This window comes from Gigantopelta aegis, chromosome 6 (genome assembly GCF_016097555.1).
Source record: "Gigantopelta aegis isolate Gae_Host chromosome 6, Gae_host_genome, whole genome shotgun sequence".
Taxonomy (NCBI): Eukaryota; Metazoa; Mollusca; class Gastropoda; order Neomphalida; family Peltospiridae; genus Gigantopelta; species Gigantopelta aegis.
In genome coordinates this window covers 84,553,797-84,572,976 of record NC_054704.1, presented here as the reverse complement: position 1 = coordinate 84,572,976, position 19,180 = coordinate 84,553,797, and the positions used below count along the sequence as shown (strand labels likewise).

General features: G+C 36.0%; 1 protein-coding gene across 6 annotated transcripts in view; it reads right to left on the bottom strand.

Moving 5' to 3' along the window:
- Positions 1 to 19,180, bottom strand: part of LOC121374137 (transcription initiation factor TFIID subunit 1-like) — an 83,311-nt gene that overhangs the window by 11,811 nt on the left and 52,320 nt on the right. For 3 of the 6 annotated variants that reach the window (XM_041501093.1, XM_041501091.1, XM_041501094.1), the window contains 15 exons: positions 18,310 to 18,446; positions 17,515 to 17,574; positions 16,718 to 16,817; positions 16,378 to 16,401; positions 14,212 to 14,420; positions 13,434 to 13,542; positions 12,815 to 12,919; positions 12,147 to 12,239; positions 10,847 to 10,999; positions 9,298 to 9,417; positions 8,139 to 8,231; positions 7,536 to 7,688; positions 6,500 to 6,623; positions 4,773 to 4,897; positions 2,379 to 2,477 (listed from right to left, as the gene is read on the bottom strand). In XM_041501093.1, coding sequence (XP_041357027.1) covers positions 2,379 to 2,477; positions 4,773 to 4,897; positions 6,500 to 6,623; positions 7,536 to 7,688; positions 8,139 to 8,231; positions 9,298 to 9,417; positions 10,847 to 10,999; positions 12,147 to 12,239; positions 12,815 to 12,919; positions 13,434 to 13,542; positions 14,212 to 14,420; positions 16,378 to 16,401; positions 16,718 to 16,817; positions 17,515 to 17,574; positions 18,310 to 18,446 — 1,704 coding nt within the window. The remainder of the gene's footprint in view (positions 1 to 2,378; positions 2,478 to 4,772; positions 4,898 to 6,499; positions 6,624 to 7,535; positions 7,689 to 8,138; positions 8,232 to 9,297; positions 9,418 to 10,846; positions 11,000 to 12,146; positions 12,240 to 12,814; positions 12,920 to 13,433; positions 13,543 to 14,211; positions 14,421 to 16,377; positions 16,402 to 16,717; positions 16,818 to 17,514; positions 17,575 to 18,309; positions 18,447 to 19,180) is intronic. The other 3 variants (XM_041501095.1, XM_041501096.1, XM_041501097.1) reach the window with 2 other exon arrangements.

Genomic DNA, 19,180 nt, shown 5'->3' with positions numbered 1-19,180 from the left:
TCAGCGAACCGTTTTCTACGGCCATTATACCATCTAATTCGAAATATGTACATGTTAGTTGCCAAAGTTTAAAAGTCTCCTACGAAGCTACTCAAGTAGCCCATAACAACCTGTCTGTCACGCCCCCCCAATTTGTAAATAGACTAGTTTCAGTCTATTTGTCAAGGGACGTTACTCTTCGCGCGCATGCTCAATAGGAATGCGAAATACCTCTATTGTATCAATATTACAGGACCACCAGCCTAATTCTCTGATATTTTCATTTTAAAGAAACACAATCTACTGAGGTAACTATTAGCAATCACATTTGGCAGAAAAATCCAGTTTATCTTCTACAAGACAGTTATCCTTATTTACATTGTGAATGGCAGATACATTTAACTTTCAGGTTCACACTGATCTGTAACATGTTAATTACTAAAGTTGTTGTCTATACACAATACCGTGCTGTACAGTGCTACAAGATAATTGGGAAACAGTCTTCACCATCCACTAGAGACATATTCTCTTTTGATGCTGGTAGATTTGATTGGAAATATGATACCGATGTGCAAAGCCAACATTACTAGCATATTTCTCTTTAGTTCAAATCTTGCATATATCGACCATTCAACATTCTTATAATATTTACTTAAAGGAGGGGACAATTAAGGCATTTGTTCTGGTATGCATATTCAACTATATATAATGCACATTATTGCTTAATATCAACAAGTATAATCGTATAGTTAATTAATAAAACGGTTAAATGTGACAGCTATTATATATAACAGGCACGGCCATTTTGTATCATCTCCGTGAATACGCCCTATGGTGAGCTGGTGGTTACGTAATACCTAACATGTCACGTCAGGAATTAGTCTTCGAACTGAAGAAACAAAACATACCCGATTTTTGCAAATGCATCACAATGTTCTGTAATAATAGCCATCCCAGTAAGCCAGCAACAATTATATATTATAAAATAAACCACCATTGTCAAAGTATTGAAATAACGGTATCATGTTTTGTACATAAATTAATCTATGTACTGAAATAATAATCGGTGTGTTTTCTCGGTTAATTGGTCTTTTCTTTCGGTGGCCTGTACCTGTGGTTCCTGATTGGCAGGTGTATATTTAGACGGTCCCCAGACACTGTGTCTAGACACACTAAAAAGATGTGGCTCTTTTATTAAGATCACAGGGTATTGTGTGGTAGCCGCACAGATACCCCTTCAGTCGTAATGGGCATTATCAGCCTTCCTGCTTTATTACTGTAGACCGGCCTCGGTGGCGTCGTGGCAGGCCATCGGTCTACAGGCTGGTAGGTACTGGGTTCGGATCCCAGTCGAGGCATGGGATTTTTAATCCAGATATCGACTCCAAACCCTGAGTGAGTGCTCCGCAAGGCTCAATGGGTAGGTGTAAACCACTTGCACCGACCAGTGATCCATAACTCGTTCAACAAAGGCCATGGTTTGTGCTATCCTGCCTGTGGGAAGCGCAAATAAAAGATCCCTTGCTGCTAATCGGAAGAGTAGCCCATGTAGTGGCGACAGCGGGTTTCCTCTCAAAATCTGTGTGGTCCTTAACCATATGTCTGACGCCATATAACCGTAAATAAAATGTGTTGAGTGCGTCATTAAATAAAACATTTCTTTCTTATTACTCTAAGTAATTCTGTAAAACCCTTGATTAAGTAGACTTTCCCCATCTAAAATCACAAAACTGACCAACTACGTCGTCCCAAAGAAAAGAAAAGTATCACTTGGGTATTGTGAGTGGTCGTTTTTGCTCAACGTACCCTACTAATAGGCTTAACAATATGCATTTTTCTTTGAATTTTTTAAAAATGAAAAATAGTATAACTCCATATCGTTCTATTGATGCAAACTGAAATATATTTAGTTAAATAATTTATTATACTATCAAGTCATTTATGTTGTTTTACAAGTCATGTTGATGAAAGCGAAGCGCCTTGTCGTAAATTAGAGCGTTTGTTTACACTGTTCATAGAGGAGATGGACGGAGTTGACATCACTTCGTCCCAAGCTATACCACCGGTCATCACAAAAACGAAACAAAATGGCTGCCCCCAGTTAGCAGGAATAATCATGTTTTTTTATTAACTCTAAAATTACGCGTTTTTCATTTGTTAAAGTGTCAGTATGTGTTGGTGGTCCGGGTATGCATCTTTCCAACACATAAGGCTCTTGTTTGAGTTGACCCTACCTTTAAAATTATGAACACTTTAATATTTTTAGGCATTTTTTATGAGTCAACTATTAAAGACAGTCAAGAAAAAAGTTTTCAGGACATGAAATTAGGAAAATGACTTTAAAAAAAGAAATTGAATATAGGCGATGATGTAGGATAGTCTTAAAAATACAGTCATACCTGACCACTACTGTTCTGACTGAAATTCATATCAACAGCGTTGTCATCGTCACCCTCAATGTCGATGAATTCAGAGTCGGATTCGTCATGCCGCTGCACCTACAACAAGACAACACCAACTGCTACCCAGCACGCATGTAAAGCAAGGCACACAAGCTCATGCAGATACACAAACAGCACAGAGTCACAAACACAGACAAGAGTTCTGTTATAAACAAATCCCTGGCTAGTAATTTAATCAGTAACAAACATAGACAACAGTGCACAGTTACAAACAAATCCCTGGCTAGTAATTTAATTGAGTCACAAACATAGACAACAGTGCATATTTGCAAACAAATCCCTGCCTAGTAATTTAATTCAGTAACACATATAGACAGCAGTGCACATTTACAAACAAATCCCTGCTTAGTAATTTAATTCAGTAACACATATAGACAGCAGTACACAGTTACAAATAAATCCCTGGCTAGTACTTTAATCAGTCACAAACATAGACAACAGTGCACATTTACAAACAAATCCCTGCCTAGTAATTTAATTCAGTCACAAACACCGACAACAGTTGTTACATACAAATTCCTGGCGTGTAATTTAATCAGTCACAAACAGACAGCAGTTACATTACAAACATATCCCTGCAGATCTTGCTGTGACAAATAAGGCAATGATTAATTGCTCCCCTAACTTAATAGTTAGTATGTACACTAACAGACAGGAACATGGACAGGCAGGGACACTAAACAAGTATGTACACTAACAGACAGGGACACTAACCAAGTATGTACACTGACAGACAGGAACACTAACCAAGTATGTACACTGACAGACAGGAACACTAACCAAGTATGTACACTAACAGACAGGAACACTAACCAAGTATGTACACTGACGGACACTAACCAAGTATATACACTAACAGACAGGAACACTAACCAAGTATGTAAACTAACAGACAGGAACACTAATCAAGTATGTACACTAACAGATAGAAACACTAACCAAGTATGTACACTAAAAGACAGGAACACTAACCAAGTATGTACAATGACAAACAGGAACACTAACCGAGTATGTACACTCAGACAGGAACACTAACCGAGTTTGTATACTAACAGACACAGACACTAACCAAGTATGTACACTGACAGGGACACTAACCAAGTATATACCTAACAGACAGGAACACTAACCAAGTTTATACACTAACAGACGGAAACACTAACCAAGTATGTACAATGACAAACAGGAACACTAACCGAGTATGTACACTCACAGACAGGAACACTAACCGAGTTTGTATACTAACAGACACAGACACTAACCAAGTATGTACACTGACAGGGACACTAACCAAGTATATACCTAACAGACAGGAACACTAACCAAGTTTATACACTAACAGACAGGAACACTAACCAAGTATGTACACTAACAGACAGGAACACTAACCAAATATGTACACTAACAGACGGAAACACTAACCAAGTATGTACAATGACAAACAGGAACACTAACCGAGTATGTACACTCACAGACAGGAACACTAACCGAGTGTGTATACTAACAGACACGGACACTAACCAAGTATGTACACTGACAGGGACACTAACCAAGTATATACCTAACAGACAGGAACACTAACCAAGTTTATACACTAACAGACAGGAACACTAACCAAGTATGTACACTAAAAGACAGGAACACTAACCAAGTATCTACACAAACAGGGATACTAACCAATTATGTACACCAACAGACAGGAACACTAACCAAGTATGTACACTAACAGACAGGAACACTAACCAAGTATGTACACCGACAGGAACACTAATCAAGTATGTACACTAACAGACAGAAACACTAACCAAGTATGTACACTAACAGACAGGAACACTAACCAAGTATGTACAATGACAAACAGGAACACTAACCAAGTACGTACACTAACCAAGTACGTACACTAACAGACAGGAACACTAACCAAGTATCTACACAAACAGGGACACTAACCAAGTATGTACACCAACAGACAGGAACACTAACCAAGTATGTACACTAACAGACAGGAGCACTAACCAAGTATGTACACTAACAGACAGGAACACTAACCAAGTATGTATACTAACAGACAGGGAACACTAACCAAGTATGTACACTAACAGACAGGAACACTAACCAAGTTTGTACACTAACAGACAGAAATACTAACCAAGTTTGTACACTAACAGACAGGAATACTAACCAAGTATGTATAATGACAGACAGGAATACTAACCAAGTATGTACACTAACAGACAGGGACACTTACCAAGTGTGTACATTAACAGACAGCTGAGTGAAAACGTCAGAGGATTCCCACCATAAATTAATTATGATGCCACTGTTCCATACCTTGCGTCTTGGTTTTGATCTGTTTGTTACAGATTTTCCTTTCGACGATACCATGCTCTCATCTTCAACTATTGTCGAACCTTCATGACCCAAAGAGAAACTGTCTAAACTCTCGTTGTCCAGTCCTGAATTCAAATAAAAATGTGCAAAATCAAACTGATACTTGTTTTAAAAAATAAATATCCTTACACAATGTAAACCACCAAATAGGAGTTACATAATATTATAATAGTTGGTATAAAATTTATCAAACTAAACCATGTTGTTTTCAAGAACCAATGAAAGCTTGATATGGTCAAGTCATCACAACCATAAATACCAAAATCTTCGCCCAGCAGAAGTCAATACAGTACAGCACTTTAAAATTAAAGTTAGAATCTTATTTGTTCCAAACATTTTATATGTACGGATCCAGATACCAATAGAATCGCCATTTAAATTTTTGTTATTATTATGCAATGTAAGCTGAGGTGACTAAAAAGATAAAAGAAACAAAATATCTTTCCTACTATATCAGTTATTTGTTTGTCCTTTTTCAACCCAATAACCCTAGTGTTACACTGTTGGCCAAATGCTTTTACATGGCTGTACAAACCTAGCATACTGTTATCATCAGGATGAGACATTCCAGTGATCACACACTGTATATTATTGACAAGACAGCTGTACAAACCTAGCATGCTGTTATCATGAGGAAGAGATGTACCGGTGATCACACACTGTATATTATTGACAAGACAGCTGTACATACCTAGCATGCTGTTATTAGGATGAGATGTACCAGTGATCACACAATGTATTCTATTAACAAGACAGTTGTACAAACCTAGCATGCTGTTATCATGAGGAAGAGATGTACCGGTGATCACACACTGTATGAGACATTCCAATGACCACATACTGTATATTATTGACAAGACAGCTGTACAAACCTAGCATGCTGTTATTATGAGGAAGAGATGTACCGGTGATCACACACTGTATGAGACATTCCAATGACCACATACTGTATATTATTGACAAGACAGCTGTACAAACCTAGCATGCTGTTATCATGAGAAAGAGATGTACTGGTGATCACACACTGTATATTATTGACAAGACAGCTGTACAAACCTAGCATGCTGTTATTAGGATGAGATGTACTAGTGACTGCAAACTGTATATTATTGACAAGACAGCTGTACAAACCTAGCATGCTGTTATCATCAGGATGAGATGTACCGGTGATTACACACTGTATATTATTAACAAGACAGCTGTACAAACCTAGCATGCTGTTATCATCAGGGTGAGATATACCGGTGATCACACACTGTATACTATTGACAAGACAGCTGTACAAACCTAGCATGCTGTTATTAGGATGAGATGTACCAGCATCACATACTGTATACTATTGACAAGACAGCTGTATAAACCTAGCATGCTGTTATCATCAGGATGAGATGTACTGGTGATCACACACTGTATATTATTGACAAGACAGCTGTACAAACCTAGCATGCTGTTATTAGGATGAGATGTACCAGCATCACATACTGTATACTATTGACAAGACAGCTGTACAAACCTAGCATGCTGTTATCATCAGGGTGAGATGTACCGGTGTTTACACACTATATTATTGACAAGACAGCTGTACAAACCTAGCATGCTGTTATCATCAGGATGAGATGTACCAGTGATCACAAACTGTATATTATTGACAAGACAGCTGTACAAACCTAGCATGCTGTTATCATCAGGATGAGATGTACCGGTGATTGCGCTGTCTGTTTCGGCCGCGTCCAGAGCTGCTTCCTGTGACGCTCGAATGTCATTCTCCATCTGTGAGAGGTGCTCCGAGTTCTGACAACATAATCAAACGTGCATCAGTTTATACATGTAAATAACTAGCAGAGATCAAACTAAGTTAATAAAACAAAATCTGGACATTTTAATACTGGTGGTCAAGTCCACATTAAGAATGTGTACAAAGTATCAGCAGACACTACATTCTACGTTTTGCATAGAAAATATGGAAAATTGTAGACAAATAGCAGAAACCCAAGAAACACCTGTATGGACAATACAAAATATGGAATTCATGAAATATCTGGAAAACTTTCATCTCTGAACTGGTGCTGGAATTCTTAAGAAATTTTGCCGAGCAGTTAAATTGTTTTTGTTTTTATTTCAGTTATTTTAATATTAATATTTACTTAAAATGTCAAGAGGTAAGTCAAACACACAAGGAACCTATCAAGGGACAACACAAAGACACAAGGAACCTGTCAAGAGACAACACAAAGACAGAAGGAACCTGTCAAGAGACAACAAAAAGACAAAGACACAAGGAACCTGTCAAGAGACAACACAAAGACAAAGACACAAGGAATCTGCCAAGAGACAACACAAAGACAAAGACACATGGAACCTGTCAAAAGACAACCCAAAGACAAAGACACATGGAACCTGTCAAAAGACAACACAAAAACAAAGACACAAGGAACATGTCAAGAGACAACACAAAGATACAAGGAATCTATCAAGAGACAACACAAAGACACAAGGAACCTGTCAAGAGACAACACAAAGACAGAAGGAACCTGTCAAGAGATAACACAAAGACACAAGGAACCTGTCAAGAGACAACACAAAGAAGAAGGAACCTGTCAAGAGACAACACAAAGGCAGAAGGAACCTGTCAAGAGACAACACAAAGACACAAGGAACCTGTTAAGAGACAACACAAAGACAAGTCTACGACTGCTGACTGACCTCCTGTAACATCTCCTCACACAGCTGGAACACCTTGAGCGATGTCTTCGTCAGGCTGCTGTCCTTGCCATTGTACGCGATGCTGTTGTTGTGTATGAGCTGGACATCCTCGAGGAACGCCTCCCGCGTGTGGTACTTGTGATTCTGGACATTCTGATAAACACAGAGCTTACTGAATTACATATTCATCCTAGATACTAGACACAAAAAATACTTCATGCTGTTACAACTTGGGTTTTACTTTTAAATTACATATTACTTAAAACCTCTGTTTGACAAATCCACTGTGTTTCTGGAAAAATACTGCATCCCTATTTGAAACCATTACAGTAATATTATTAAATTTGCATTTCATACACTTCACAACAATTTGATTGGTTGAACAGTGGTTACTTTGTTGCACTAAAATCTCACTGAACCAAGAAATAATTGCATTCAATTCTTAACTATATTGATATTTATCAGTTATCTTTAACAATGTTCCACAATGTTTAAAATTGAGTCATTTACTTTATAGAGAATATTTATTTGTTAAAACATTTGAATAACAATATATGTGTGCCATCCTGACAACAAATGTCTCAGAGTTTAATTTTATCTTACCTTCAGGAGAGTGGTGAGGTCCATCGGTTTTTTAATAACATCGTAGTAGTCTTTAATGTTCTTCTTATTCACTGGTGTGTGGAACGGCCAGGACTGAAAATACAAAAATAAAACTAGTTTAGTCTGTTTAATAAATTAACAACATATCTTATTACTGGAAGATTGTATTTATTCTGACCACTAGGAACAAAATTGTTCAACAAAACATGATCAGAATTTATCTCGGAATATTATTTCAGCCCGTTAACAGCAATTGTGACACTGTCAGCAAAGTTGTACCTGATCGATTTCTGAATCAGCTTATATTTCACATGTTAATGAGTATTTTACTTGATCATATTAATCACATGCAATGGGCTTTCAAACAAAGACCTTGATTTGAAAAGTGAAAACAGCCTAATTCAAATTCAAATGAAGCTCTAACAACACCCGTGCACACAACATATACATCGGTTATTAGATGTCAGTAAAAGGAAGGAAGGAAATGTTTTATTTATCGACGCACTCAACACATTTTATTTACGGCTATATGGCATCAGACATATGGTTACAGCCCACACAGATATTGAGAGAGGAAACCCATTGTTCTCCACTTCATAGGCTACTCTTTTCGATTAGCAGCAAGGGATCTTTTATATGCACCATCCCACAGACAGGGTAGTAGATATCATGGCCTATGATATACCAGACGTGGTGGACTGGCTGGAACGAGAAATAGCCCAATGGGCCCATCAACAGGGATCGATCAGAGACCAACCGTGCATCGAGTGAGCACTTTACCACTGGGCTAAAGTCCCGCCCCCGGTTATTAGATGACAATAAATGTACATAGATGGAAAATGGATGATCAAAATCATGTACAAAAATTCTTAACAAGTGTACACAGCTGTGAAGAGTTATATCGACAAAAGACTCAATAAACTGTATATAAACTGCCCAACTGTACGCAAGGATGGGTCTTGCATAAACAACAAATGGCATATAAAATACCAACTACCCCGTGTAGGTGTGAGTGTGGGGAATTTTTGGCATGCTTCCATCAGAGAACTGTTCAAGCATGCCTGTCATGGGCACAACCTCTGACTTTGCCACAGAGTTCTGTCCATGACAGCCAACTACCCTGGTACGTACTACTGTTAAATATTGTTGTTGAGCTTACACTTTCTACAGACTTAAGTTTGTCAACAATCTGAGCAAGGATGAACGAGAAGGCTACTTGGTCGTTGTCGTCTAGCAGAGGATTAATGGCTTTCTCCAGTCGCATCAACTTCTGCTCTTTCTACAATGTATAAACACAGATGAACTATTTATCTCTATTTTCTAACACAATTAATGGCTTTCTCCAGTCACATCAACTTCTGCTCTTTCTGCAATGTATAAACACAGATGAACTATTTATCTCTATTTTCTAACACAATTAATGGCTTTCTCCAGTCGCATTCACTTCTGCTCTTTCTGCAATGTATAAACACAGATGAACTATTTATCTCTATTTTCTAACACAATTAATGGCTTTCTCCAGTCACATCAACTTCTGCTCTTTCTGCAATGTATAAACACAGATGAACTATTTATCTCTATTTTCTAACACAATTAATGGCTTTCTCCAGTCGCATCAACTTCTGCTTTTTCTGCAATGTTTAAACATAAATTAGCCATTTTTCTCGGTATTATATAATAATTAATACAGGTCACATGAACATGTTTTACAGGAACTGTTGTTCCCCTCACTTGTCGGTTTCGCAACTTTAAATTTTACAAAGTGAAATAGAACTGATATGAACATCACTCATCAATACATAATCTTTTCTTTTACATACTGGGCTATCCACTTTAAATACGAACACCAGACAAAAAATATACTGAGCAAGTGAGTTTGACTGTTTTAGTGATCTCAAGAGAGATAACTCATGTGAATGACAGCTATGTTTATAGGTTGTACTATACCAAATAAAATCCCACAGGCAACCATGTTAACATTTGTGTTTAGAAACACTATATGCAATATATCAACCAAACTATGTCCCACAAATATCAGTACTACAACCCCTACCTCAAAGTATTAACTGAAGAAAATGGTACCTTTCATGGCTCATTTTCGTTTTTACAACATCCCTAGTTTTGCACAAAATTTGAGTACTTTTTTTTACAGGTACTCCATACATGTTTCAAGCATAAGGCTACTTGACACAGTGGTACTACATGAAATAAAATTGCATACATTTTTAGCCCAGATGAAACTCATTTTTTTTAACAACCAACACACTCACACTTATAACCAATCACAGGACTTGTTGTGTTAACTTCTCTATCAAATGTTTAGTGCACCTCGAACTTTGACCCAGCCATAAGTTATTTGGTTTAGTGCTACCTATAGTCTATAGTGAGGAAAGGATTTGAACTGTTTCATTGCATGTCTCCACTACAGTCCACAATGGATGGGAAAGACTTAAGAACAGAACATTAATTTATAGACTAATTAATTGCTTAAAGGTAGTTACCTAGTAAAAATAGACCTTTGAGAAAACTTTTCTTTACACACATAGTGAGTGTTCATCAAAGAACAAGGGCAAGAAGTTTCTGGGTGTTGAAAAGTAACAAAATAATGTGAATTTTGATCAAACAACAATGGCAGAAAATTTCTGTGTGGCAGTCAAATCACAAATCCTGGAAAAAAACTCAAAAACTTTTTGTAAGCCGGACCGTACCTCAGCGAATCTGCGGATGCAGTGGTCGAGCATGGTCTGTGCGGTCATGGTGAGCATGTGTCGTACCCCGTTGTACATCTTGCTGTTCTCCACAATCTGGTTCACGTCCACCAGGAACGACTCGCGCGAGTGATACTGCTTGTGTCGCAGATTCTGAAACACACACAACAATGAGACTCGACTTTACGTAATACTTATAACTCGCATTCCTATCATAAAGCAAACATCTTAAATTCATTCATTCATTTCAACTTATTTTCGTGCTTATATTCAATTCAGGTTTAAGCACACTGTCCTGGGCACATACCTCAGTTATCTGGGCTGTCTGTCCAGGACAGTGGGTTAATTGTTAGTTGGTTAGTGGTTGGTGAGAGAGAAGAGGGTGTAGTGGCCTTACACCTACCCACTGAGCCCTTAAGAACTCGCTCTGTGTTGAAGCCGGTACCAGGCTGCGAACCCTGTACCTATCAACCTGTATTCCAATGGCTTAATCACTGTGCCACCGAGGCCAGTACAGCTTAAATATATCAACTGGAATCTCAAACTGTAATAAGTGTTAGTATATATGAAGGGCACAAAATCTTATGATATCACATTTATCTCAGTGCACACCGACTGTTAACCAGACAACAGAGTAACTATGTGTAAAACTTTTTTTTTGTTTTTTTGTTTTTTTGTTATTGTCCCCAGACCATTAGACAGTGCCAGGGTTGGGGAGCCCTGATACACCGCCTTACAATTTATCTTAAAATTAATATTCATACATGTGTAAACATACATACATATATACAAACATACACACATACATACGCATACACGCATGCACGTATACACTCACATTACATTCTATTCTGATATATGCAGGTACAAATCAAAATAAAATAGTACTTCCTTTTATGCACGCCTTATGGTCCAGGACTTTAAAAAAAGAAAAAGAAAAAAGGGTAACAACGAAAGAAGAAGAAGAAAAACAAGGAAAACAAGAAGAAGAAGAAGAAGAAAAAGAAGAAGAGGAGGAGGAAGAAAAACCTTGATGGTGAGTAACGAAGCAGAATTAATCTGATGATAATAACAGGAACAGCAGTCGGGCCTGTGTTGAAATGTTATATGAACATGCTATCACAAAACATTTTTTCTTTGAGTAGATCGTTATCTAAATGTAATGGGTTTTTGTTTCTTTCTTTTACTATATAAAAAGGTTGAGCATTTGTGCCCATTCTTTATTAAACTTTTCATAGTTGCAGTTTTTGAAATAAATATATTTCTCAATTTCAAATTTCAAACTATGTGTAAAACATACCTCTCGAATAGTCTGCAAATCCATTGGCCTCTTCACTATCCGATGGTAGTCAGGCACTTCCTTTGGGTTGACTGGTAACAGGAATGGAGTCGTCTAAATATGAAAACAGTTCAACAAATTATTATTTAATTTTATCGAAAATAAAGTTTTAAACATCTATACAGTTCTTTAACAAAGTGTGAATGAAATGCCAAAGAGGAAATTATAACAAGCCAATGTATACATTTTAAACCACAAATACAGCTGAGAACACAAGAGAAGTAATAATGGTATGGTGGCTGAATACAATGCTAGGTGAACATTTTATTTGAGTGGGCGGGATGTAGCCCAGTGGTAAAGCGCTCGCTTGATGCGCGGTCTGTCTGGGATCGATCACCATCGGTGGGCCCATTGGGCTATATCTCACTCCAGCCAGTGGACCACGACCGGTATATCAAAGGCTGTGGTATGTGCTATCATGTCTGTGGGATGGTGCATATGAAAAAGAGTAGCCCATGAAGTGGCAAGTGGGTTTCCTCTCTCAATATCTGTGTGGTACTTAACCATATGTTCGATGCCATATAACTGTAAATAAAAGGTGTTGAGTGTGTCATTAAATAAAATATTTTTTAAAATTGCACTTTTGTGTCAAAGCTTTGGACACATATAGCATATAAAAATAAACTTACATTGTGGTTTGGCATTTCTCTCATCTCCTTGACGATGTTTTCAAACAGACTGGACAGAGTTACCAGAGGATCTGTGCGCCTTCTGTTAGACGACTGCTTAGGCTTCTGGAAGAATAAAAAATATTACAAGTTAACAAGTAAAACCTATGTAAATTTTAACTAAATGTAACTTATACAAACATGACATGAACACAGACATAGAAATAGATATGTACTATGTAGTAGACTATTGTAATTCAACTACCCCCATAACCATCGCATCAGATCCAGATTTACATGAAATTACACGCGTCTCCTAGTCCAGGATACTCAGATTAAGCCCATGTTTTAAATGTGTGAATTTCTTTTCTTTCTTTTTTTTTGGTATCAGTAGTATAAAAGCTATCACCTGACATGGACAAAGTTGAACTAACCGTTAGTCGCAGTGAATGATTGTCCCAATACAACGTTTCTTCTTCTATTTTTTTAATCAGTAATAAATACTATCAACTGACAGAGACAAAGTTGAACTAACCTTTAGATAGTCGCAGTGAATGACTATTCCAATATGTTTCTTCTTCGTCTCTTTTTTTAATCAGTAAAAAACACTATCGACTAATATGGACAAAGTTGAACTAACCTTTAGATAGTCGCAGTGAATAACTGTCCCAATACGACGTTTCTTCTTCATCTCCATTGCTTGTTTCGGAATCTTCAGTAGCAGAGATTTTCGCTTGATATTCTCAGCACTGAAAAACAATGCCATACGTTTAAACTCTCGACAGTTGCAACAATTAGTGATGTGCACTCGTGATCTCTTAATCTATTATCGGACTAACTCAAAGATGTAACAGGAATGTCATTAACAAGTGGGAGATGGTGTCTTTAGTCAGATATTTAATACACATTTGTCAGGCATTTCAAAGATAATTGTTTCCAAATTGGAAGTTAGTTCTTTTTCATTTTTGTTTCTGCATGAACATACTAAACTCACTGAGAGAGAATCATCTTAGACATTTTGATTTTAGTTCCTGTATGAACACATTAAAACTCACCAAACAAAAACCCACTGAGCGAGAATCGTCTAAGACAGTTTGATTATCGTTAAAACTCACTGAGCGAGAATCGTCTAAGACAGTTTGATTATCGTTAAAACTCACTGAGCAAGAATCGTCTTAAACAGTTTGATTATCGTTAAAACTCACTGAGCGAGAATCGTGTTAGACAGTTTGATTGTTAAAACTCACTAAGCGAGAATCATCTTAGACAGTTTGATTTTAAAACTCACTGAGTGAGAATCATCTTAAGACAGTTTGATTAACGTTAAAACTCACTGAGCGAGAATCGTGTTAGACAGTTTGATTGTTAAAACTCACCGAGTGAGAATCATCTTAGACAGTTTGATTGTTAAAACTCACTGAGCGAGGATCGTCTTAGACAGTTTGATTTTCGTTCCCTCCACATTGATCAGTTCGTCCTCATGGGGGAGGTTCTTCTCCTCCTCCTCCTCCTGCTCCTCTGTCATGGCAACGGTTACCGGGGCTGACGATGAGCCCAGTTTGTTGTACATGGGGCACTCCTTGTTGGTTCGCATGTGTCCGATTTGTCCACAGGCACCACATCGCATCTACAACAATAAAAACTATTATGAGTCATTTATCTACACTAAATAGGGGAAAAAGTAAACCAGAATTTAACAATATCATGTAAACGAGTCCAATAACATATAATGGGCAGTTTACAATCATAAACAGTTTGACAAGTATACAAACCACATGCTAGGGGAGGAGGTTAGTGCCAACATATGTTTACTTATAAAACAAGCAAAAATGTTGACAGAAGTATTATTTTTTTAAATATATATTCCTGATGTATATACATTAAGGAAGGGTTAGGGAACTATAAAATGTTTTATATTTTGTACACTAATGAACATTTTAACTGAACATAGTAAATAGTTAAAGCTAGTATAATTATGATTATAATGTTACAATTTTTTTTTTATTAATAATTATGTTTGATGTAATCAACTTGTATTCATTATGATGTACATAATGACAACTAAAATATATATATTAGGATAAAAAAAAAAAAAAAAAATGGAACGAATCTATTATTCTATCCAGCACAGTTGAGCAAATGATAAGGCCTTAGCCTTATGTAGCAAAAGAAGAAACACATTTTTAAATTAGTTATCCGAGGTGTAACATATGCCTGTTGCAACAACCGAGTTAAGAGTGTGAGAGAAGAAACCTCACTGCTGCTACATGTATATACATTATATGTAAGTAGCAGAGATATCTTCTATATACACTTTCTCACAGAACACAATCACAGATCACAGGGATGAGAAAAACCAGACTGGGTGCACCAGTTCTATGATTCATCACACCTCAGGCGAGTACTCTACCACTGAGCTACATCAGTCCCCATCAGTGAGGAATACAATTACTGTTGATTTGTGAACTGATGGCGAGTTTCTTCGGTGATGTGATTAATTACATTGTTTCGCAAGCATCAAATAGGCAGTAACATCCTCAAATCTAATGATGTCATTAGAAAGTGACGTCAGTAGAAAGTGAAATAACCCAAGTTCACAGGTTTACAGTTATATTGTAGCCAGATATTTCTTTAAAGAAATACAAGACATTCGATGGGTAATTTTCATGTTTTGATTTTACCATAGTTTGACACCCAATAGCTGATGTATTTTTTAGTTTTGGGTGTTATTAAACATTCATTCATTCATTCATTCATTCATTATGTTCATTCGATGGGCAATATATAGTTCTGTTTCAGTTTACAATGAACATAACCATATGGAGCTTTTACATGTGTGGGTGTCATTGTTTATCTGCTGCCTACTTGTAGTTTGTACAACTGCAACCACTGCAATAGCCCATGGAAATCAGCAATGCTGTAGAGTTTTTGATTCTCCACAGAACGTTTTTGCCTTGAACTATATTCAGGGTTTTTTTTCAATGGCATGTTGTTTTGCCATCAACATTTTCTTAATTGCAGGGATTGCAATTGTAGACATCAAATAGACAATAACCCCAACAAATGTAAAACTCCATACAGTTATCTCCTAACTAACATAATATTTATCATGTGTTGCAGAATTGACAATTCTACATACTAACAAGATCATTCTGAACAGATATAAACTGAATCTTTATTATCTCTCAAGTATTATGAAACTTAAAATTAAAAAAATACTGTATCAAGTTAAATGTAAAACTGTTAATAATAATAATAATTATATTGGTATAATGATTTAAGAAATAAAAACAGTAACTCATAATTAACAAAGAACAAAAGCACCATGTTCTCGTGCATAATGCTTCATATTGTTAGTTATACTAAAACATGGAAGACATTATTATTGTCTATTAACAACTGAAAACCAATGTGTCAGTGGGATTTGTTTTCATTCTTACTTTACAAAATCTTAAATTTGCTTTATATCAACTAATACCTAAAGAGAAAGCATTATACACAAGAAAACAGAACAACTAAACAATGAAATAATATGTAACATTAAATTTAAACAAAACATTATTTGCAAACAATAACTTGCTTACAGTGGTTTTCAAATATTCTAATTCCTGAAATAGATTCAAAGAAATTAAATAAAACATAAAATTAACATTGAAAGAAAAAGGTTTTGGTACCAAGACTAATATTCGCAGTGAACACAGAACAATTACACATGTATATCCTAGCCTAACTACCTACCACGTCTGTGACGTCAGACCTAATCTCTATAAAACTGCTGAACAAGAATACATTTAAAACATTTTCCAGTCATAAACTCATTCTAACGCCGGTGTCATGTTTAATTATGTTTGTTTTGAATATTAGTTCAAATATTCAAAAGTGATCTGCAAAATTTCTCTGAAATAAATCAGTAAAACAATTCACCTTTAGGGACAGAGTTTCTTTTAGCTTTTTTTTTTTGGCTGGAATTGGAGCTGACGGTTTTTCTTGATTCCGTTTGATTCGTCGTAACTGCTCTTGGATTCTGAAAACATTTGATGGTGATTTTTTTTATAGAAAAAGTATATCATACCCGATAATCTAAAAGAAATATCAGACAATCCTTAATTATAATTATATGCATTAATTACCCCCATCCATCTCCTCAAAAAACTATTTAAAATACAAATTAAAATAAAAAGGAAACAACATTTTAAAAAAACCCACCTATAAAAAATTATTCTTCACAAATCTGAAAAAACAAATAAGTGATACAATATGTCTATTAATATTATTCCCACTTGGGTGTTCGCAAATTCTACGACCAGGATATTTCTCGATTTAGACAGTGCACCTGAACTGGTATCTCAAAGGCCGTGGTATGTGCTATCCTGTCTGTGGGATGGTGTATATAAAATATCCCTTGCTACTAATAGAAAAATGTAGCGGGTTTCATCTCTATGACTGTCAAAATGACCATATGTTTGACATCCAATAGCCGATGATTAATAAATCAATGTGCTCTAGTGGTGTCATTAAACAAAAGAAACTTCTTTGTTGTTACTGCGACCAGTAGCTCTTGATTGTAACATAATCCACCATACCACAATTACCAAAAACACACAGTTTCCAATCGGTTCCAATAATTTCAGGGCACGAAACTGAAAGTGTTCGCCATAAAATTTTATTTTAACTTGTTTGTCAAAAATTGAATGGAGAAAAGGAATATACAAAATACTAACCTTCTTCTTTCTTTTCTCATTTCTTCTTTCATTTGGTCATCCATCGCTGCAAACTGTTTACTGAATAACACAAACAGACGGAACAATAAGAAATGTGTAAAGTGCACTATAACAAATAGTATCTGAATAGCAGTGCTGCCACTTTGCATTTTCAAAACAAAGTATGGAATCTTGCCAAAAATAAGTATCAAAATGGTCTAAAAAAAAGTATTAAAAAAGGTCAAATTTTTCATCAACTTACCCTGATAGGTAACAATATGACATTCGCTACCTTTGTCCTACTAACATTTGCTGCTTATGACCAACCTTAAGGAATGGTGTGTACCATGTTGTGAGGACTTATGATTGTTGAACACTCTGTTCTGCATATTTCAGTTCCCTATCACTTGGTCACCGAGTATCAGAGAGCTCTACAAACACTCCATTCAAGAAACAATAAATGACTCCTAAAAAAAGACTAGCAAAGCTAAATCTTACGATGGTCAAATTTGAAATTGGATTTCTTAAGTTATTTATTGCAGAAAAAAGTATAAAAAAAAGTATTTTCATGTGAAAAAAGTATTAAAAAAGTATAAAAAGTAGTATTTCTAAGAAAAATGTAAAATACTTTTAATAAATAAAGTTTAAAGTGGCAGCACTGCAGTAGTCAAAGTTGAAAGTGATCCCCACTTTAAACTGCATAATGCATACTAACATGCATGTCAGTGATTAAATCTGTCACTGGAATAGTTGTTATAAAGTCCTCTTTTATCTAGCCTGTTAATTAATGAACAAAATTAATGATAAAATACTTACATAAAGGTTGGGTCCTTTGTTTGCCTTATCCTGACATATGTTTCTATGACAACAGGTTTTCGAACAATCTCCACTCTGGTGTACTCTTTACCAAACTCATTCCGGAATTTCCTTGTTATTTTCAGTTTTCTTCCACCCTATAAAATGAACACAACATACATAACATGCAGCAAACATTAACAACCGTCACCATGAATTGCAATATAAGACAGTCAAATGGAAAGGAATTGGTCAAGACAATTAATGATTCCAAATGTCCAATATTATTACTGTGGAACCTCGTTAGTCCGGACAGTATGGTTATTACAAAAAACATCCGGATTAACGAATTTCCGGATTACTGAAATGTACGTGATGAGTAACCTCCCTTGATTCGCAAACAAAATAAAAACAACACATTTGATTTTTAGAACCAAACATTTCTTCAACCAGTTTTGTTTTGTTGATCCGCCTTGTGGTGTGAATAAGTCACTATTTGCATGTTCGTGAGGCCAGTCTACTATTCAGTAGTATACTGCCAGGTGCTTGTCTTAAAGTTAGAAAATCCGATTAAATAAAATGAAATACTGTTTAAGACATGTTGCATTGTTGATATTAAATGTTTGATTACTAGCGACAACAAGTTTTAAATTTTGTTAGTCGTGTTTTGTCATACCGGTTAATATTGTAAATCTAGGCCACGTGGTTGAGTTCATTTCCACGAAGTGGGTATGTTGTTGAGGTATGCATATTGTTTCTCACTTATATACAATCATTATCAGTTTAAAAGTTTCTACGTTTACAGATTATATTTTAAACATATTAAATGGTGAAATTATAATTCATTTCTGTTATATCTACTGATATAATATAAACGTCAACCTGATACATC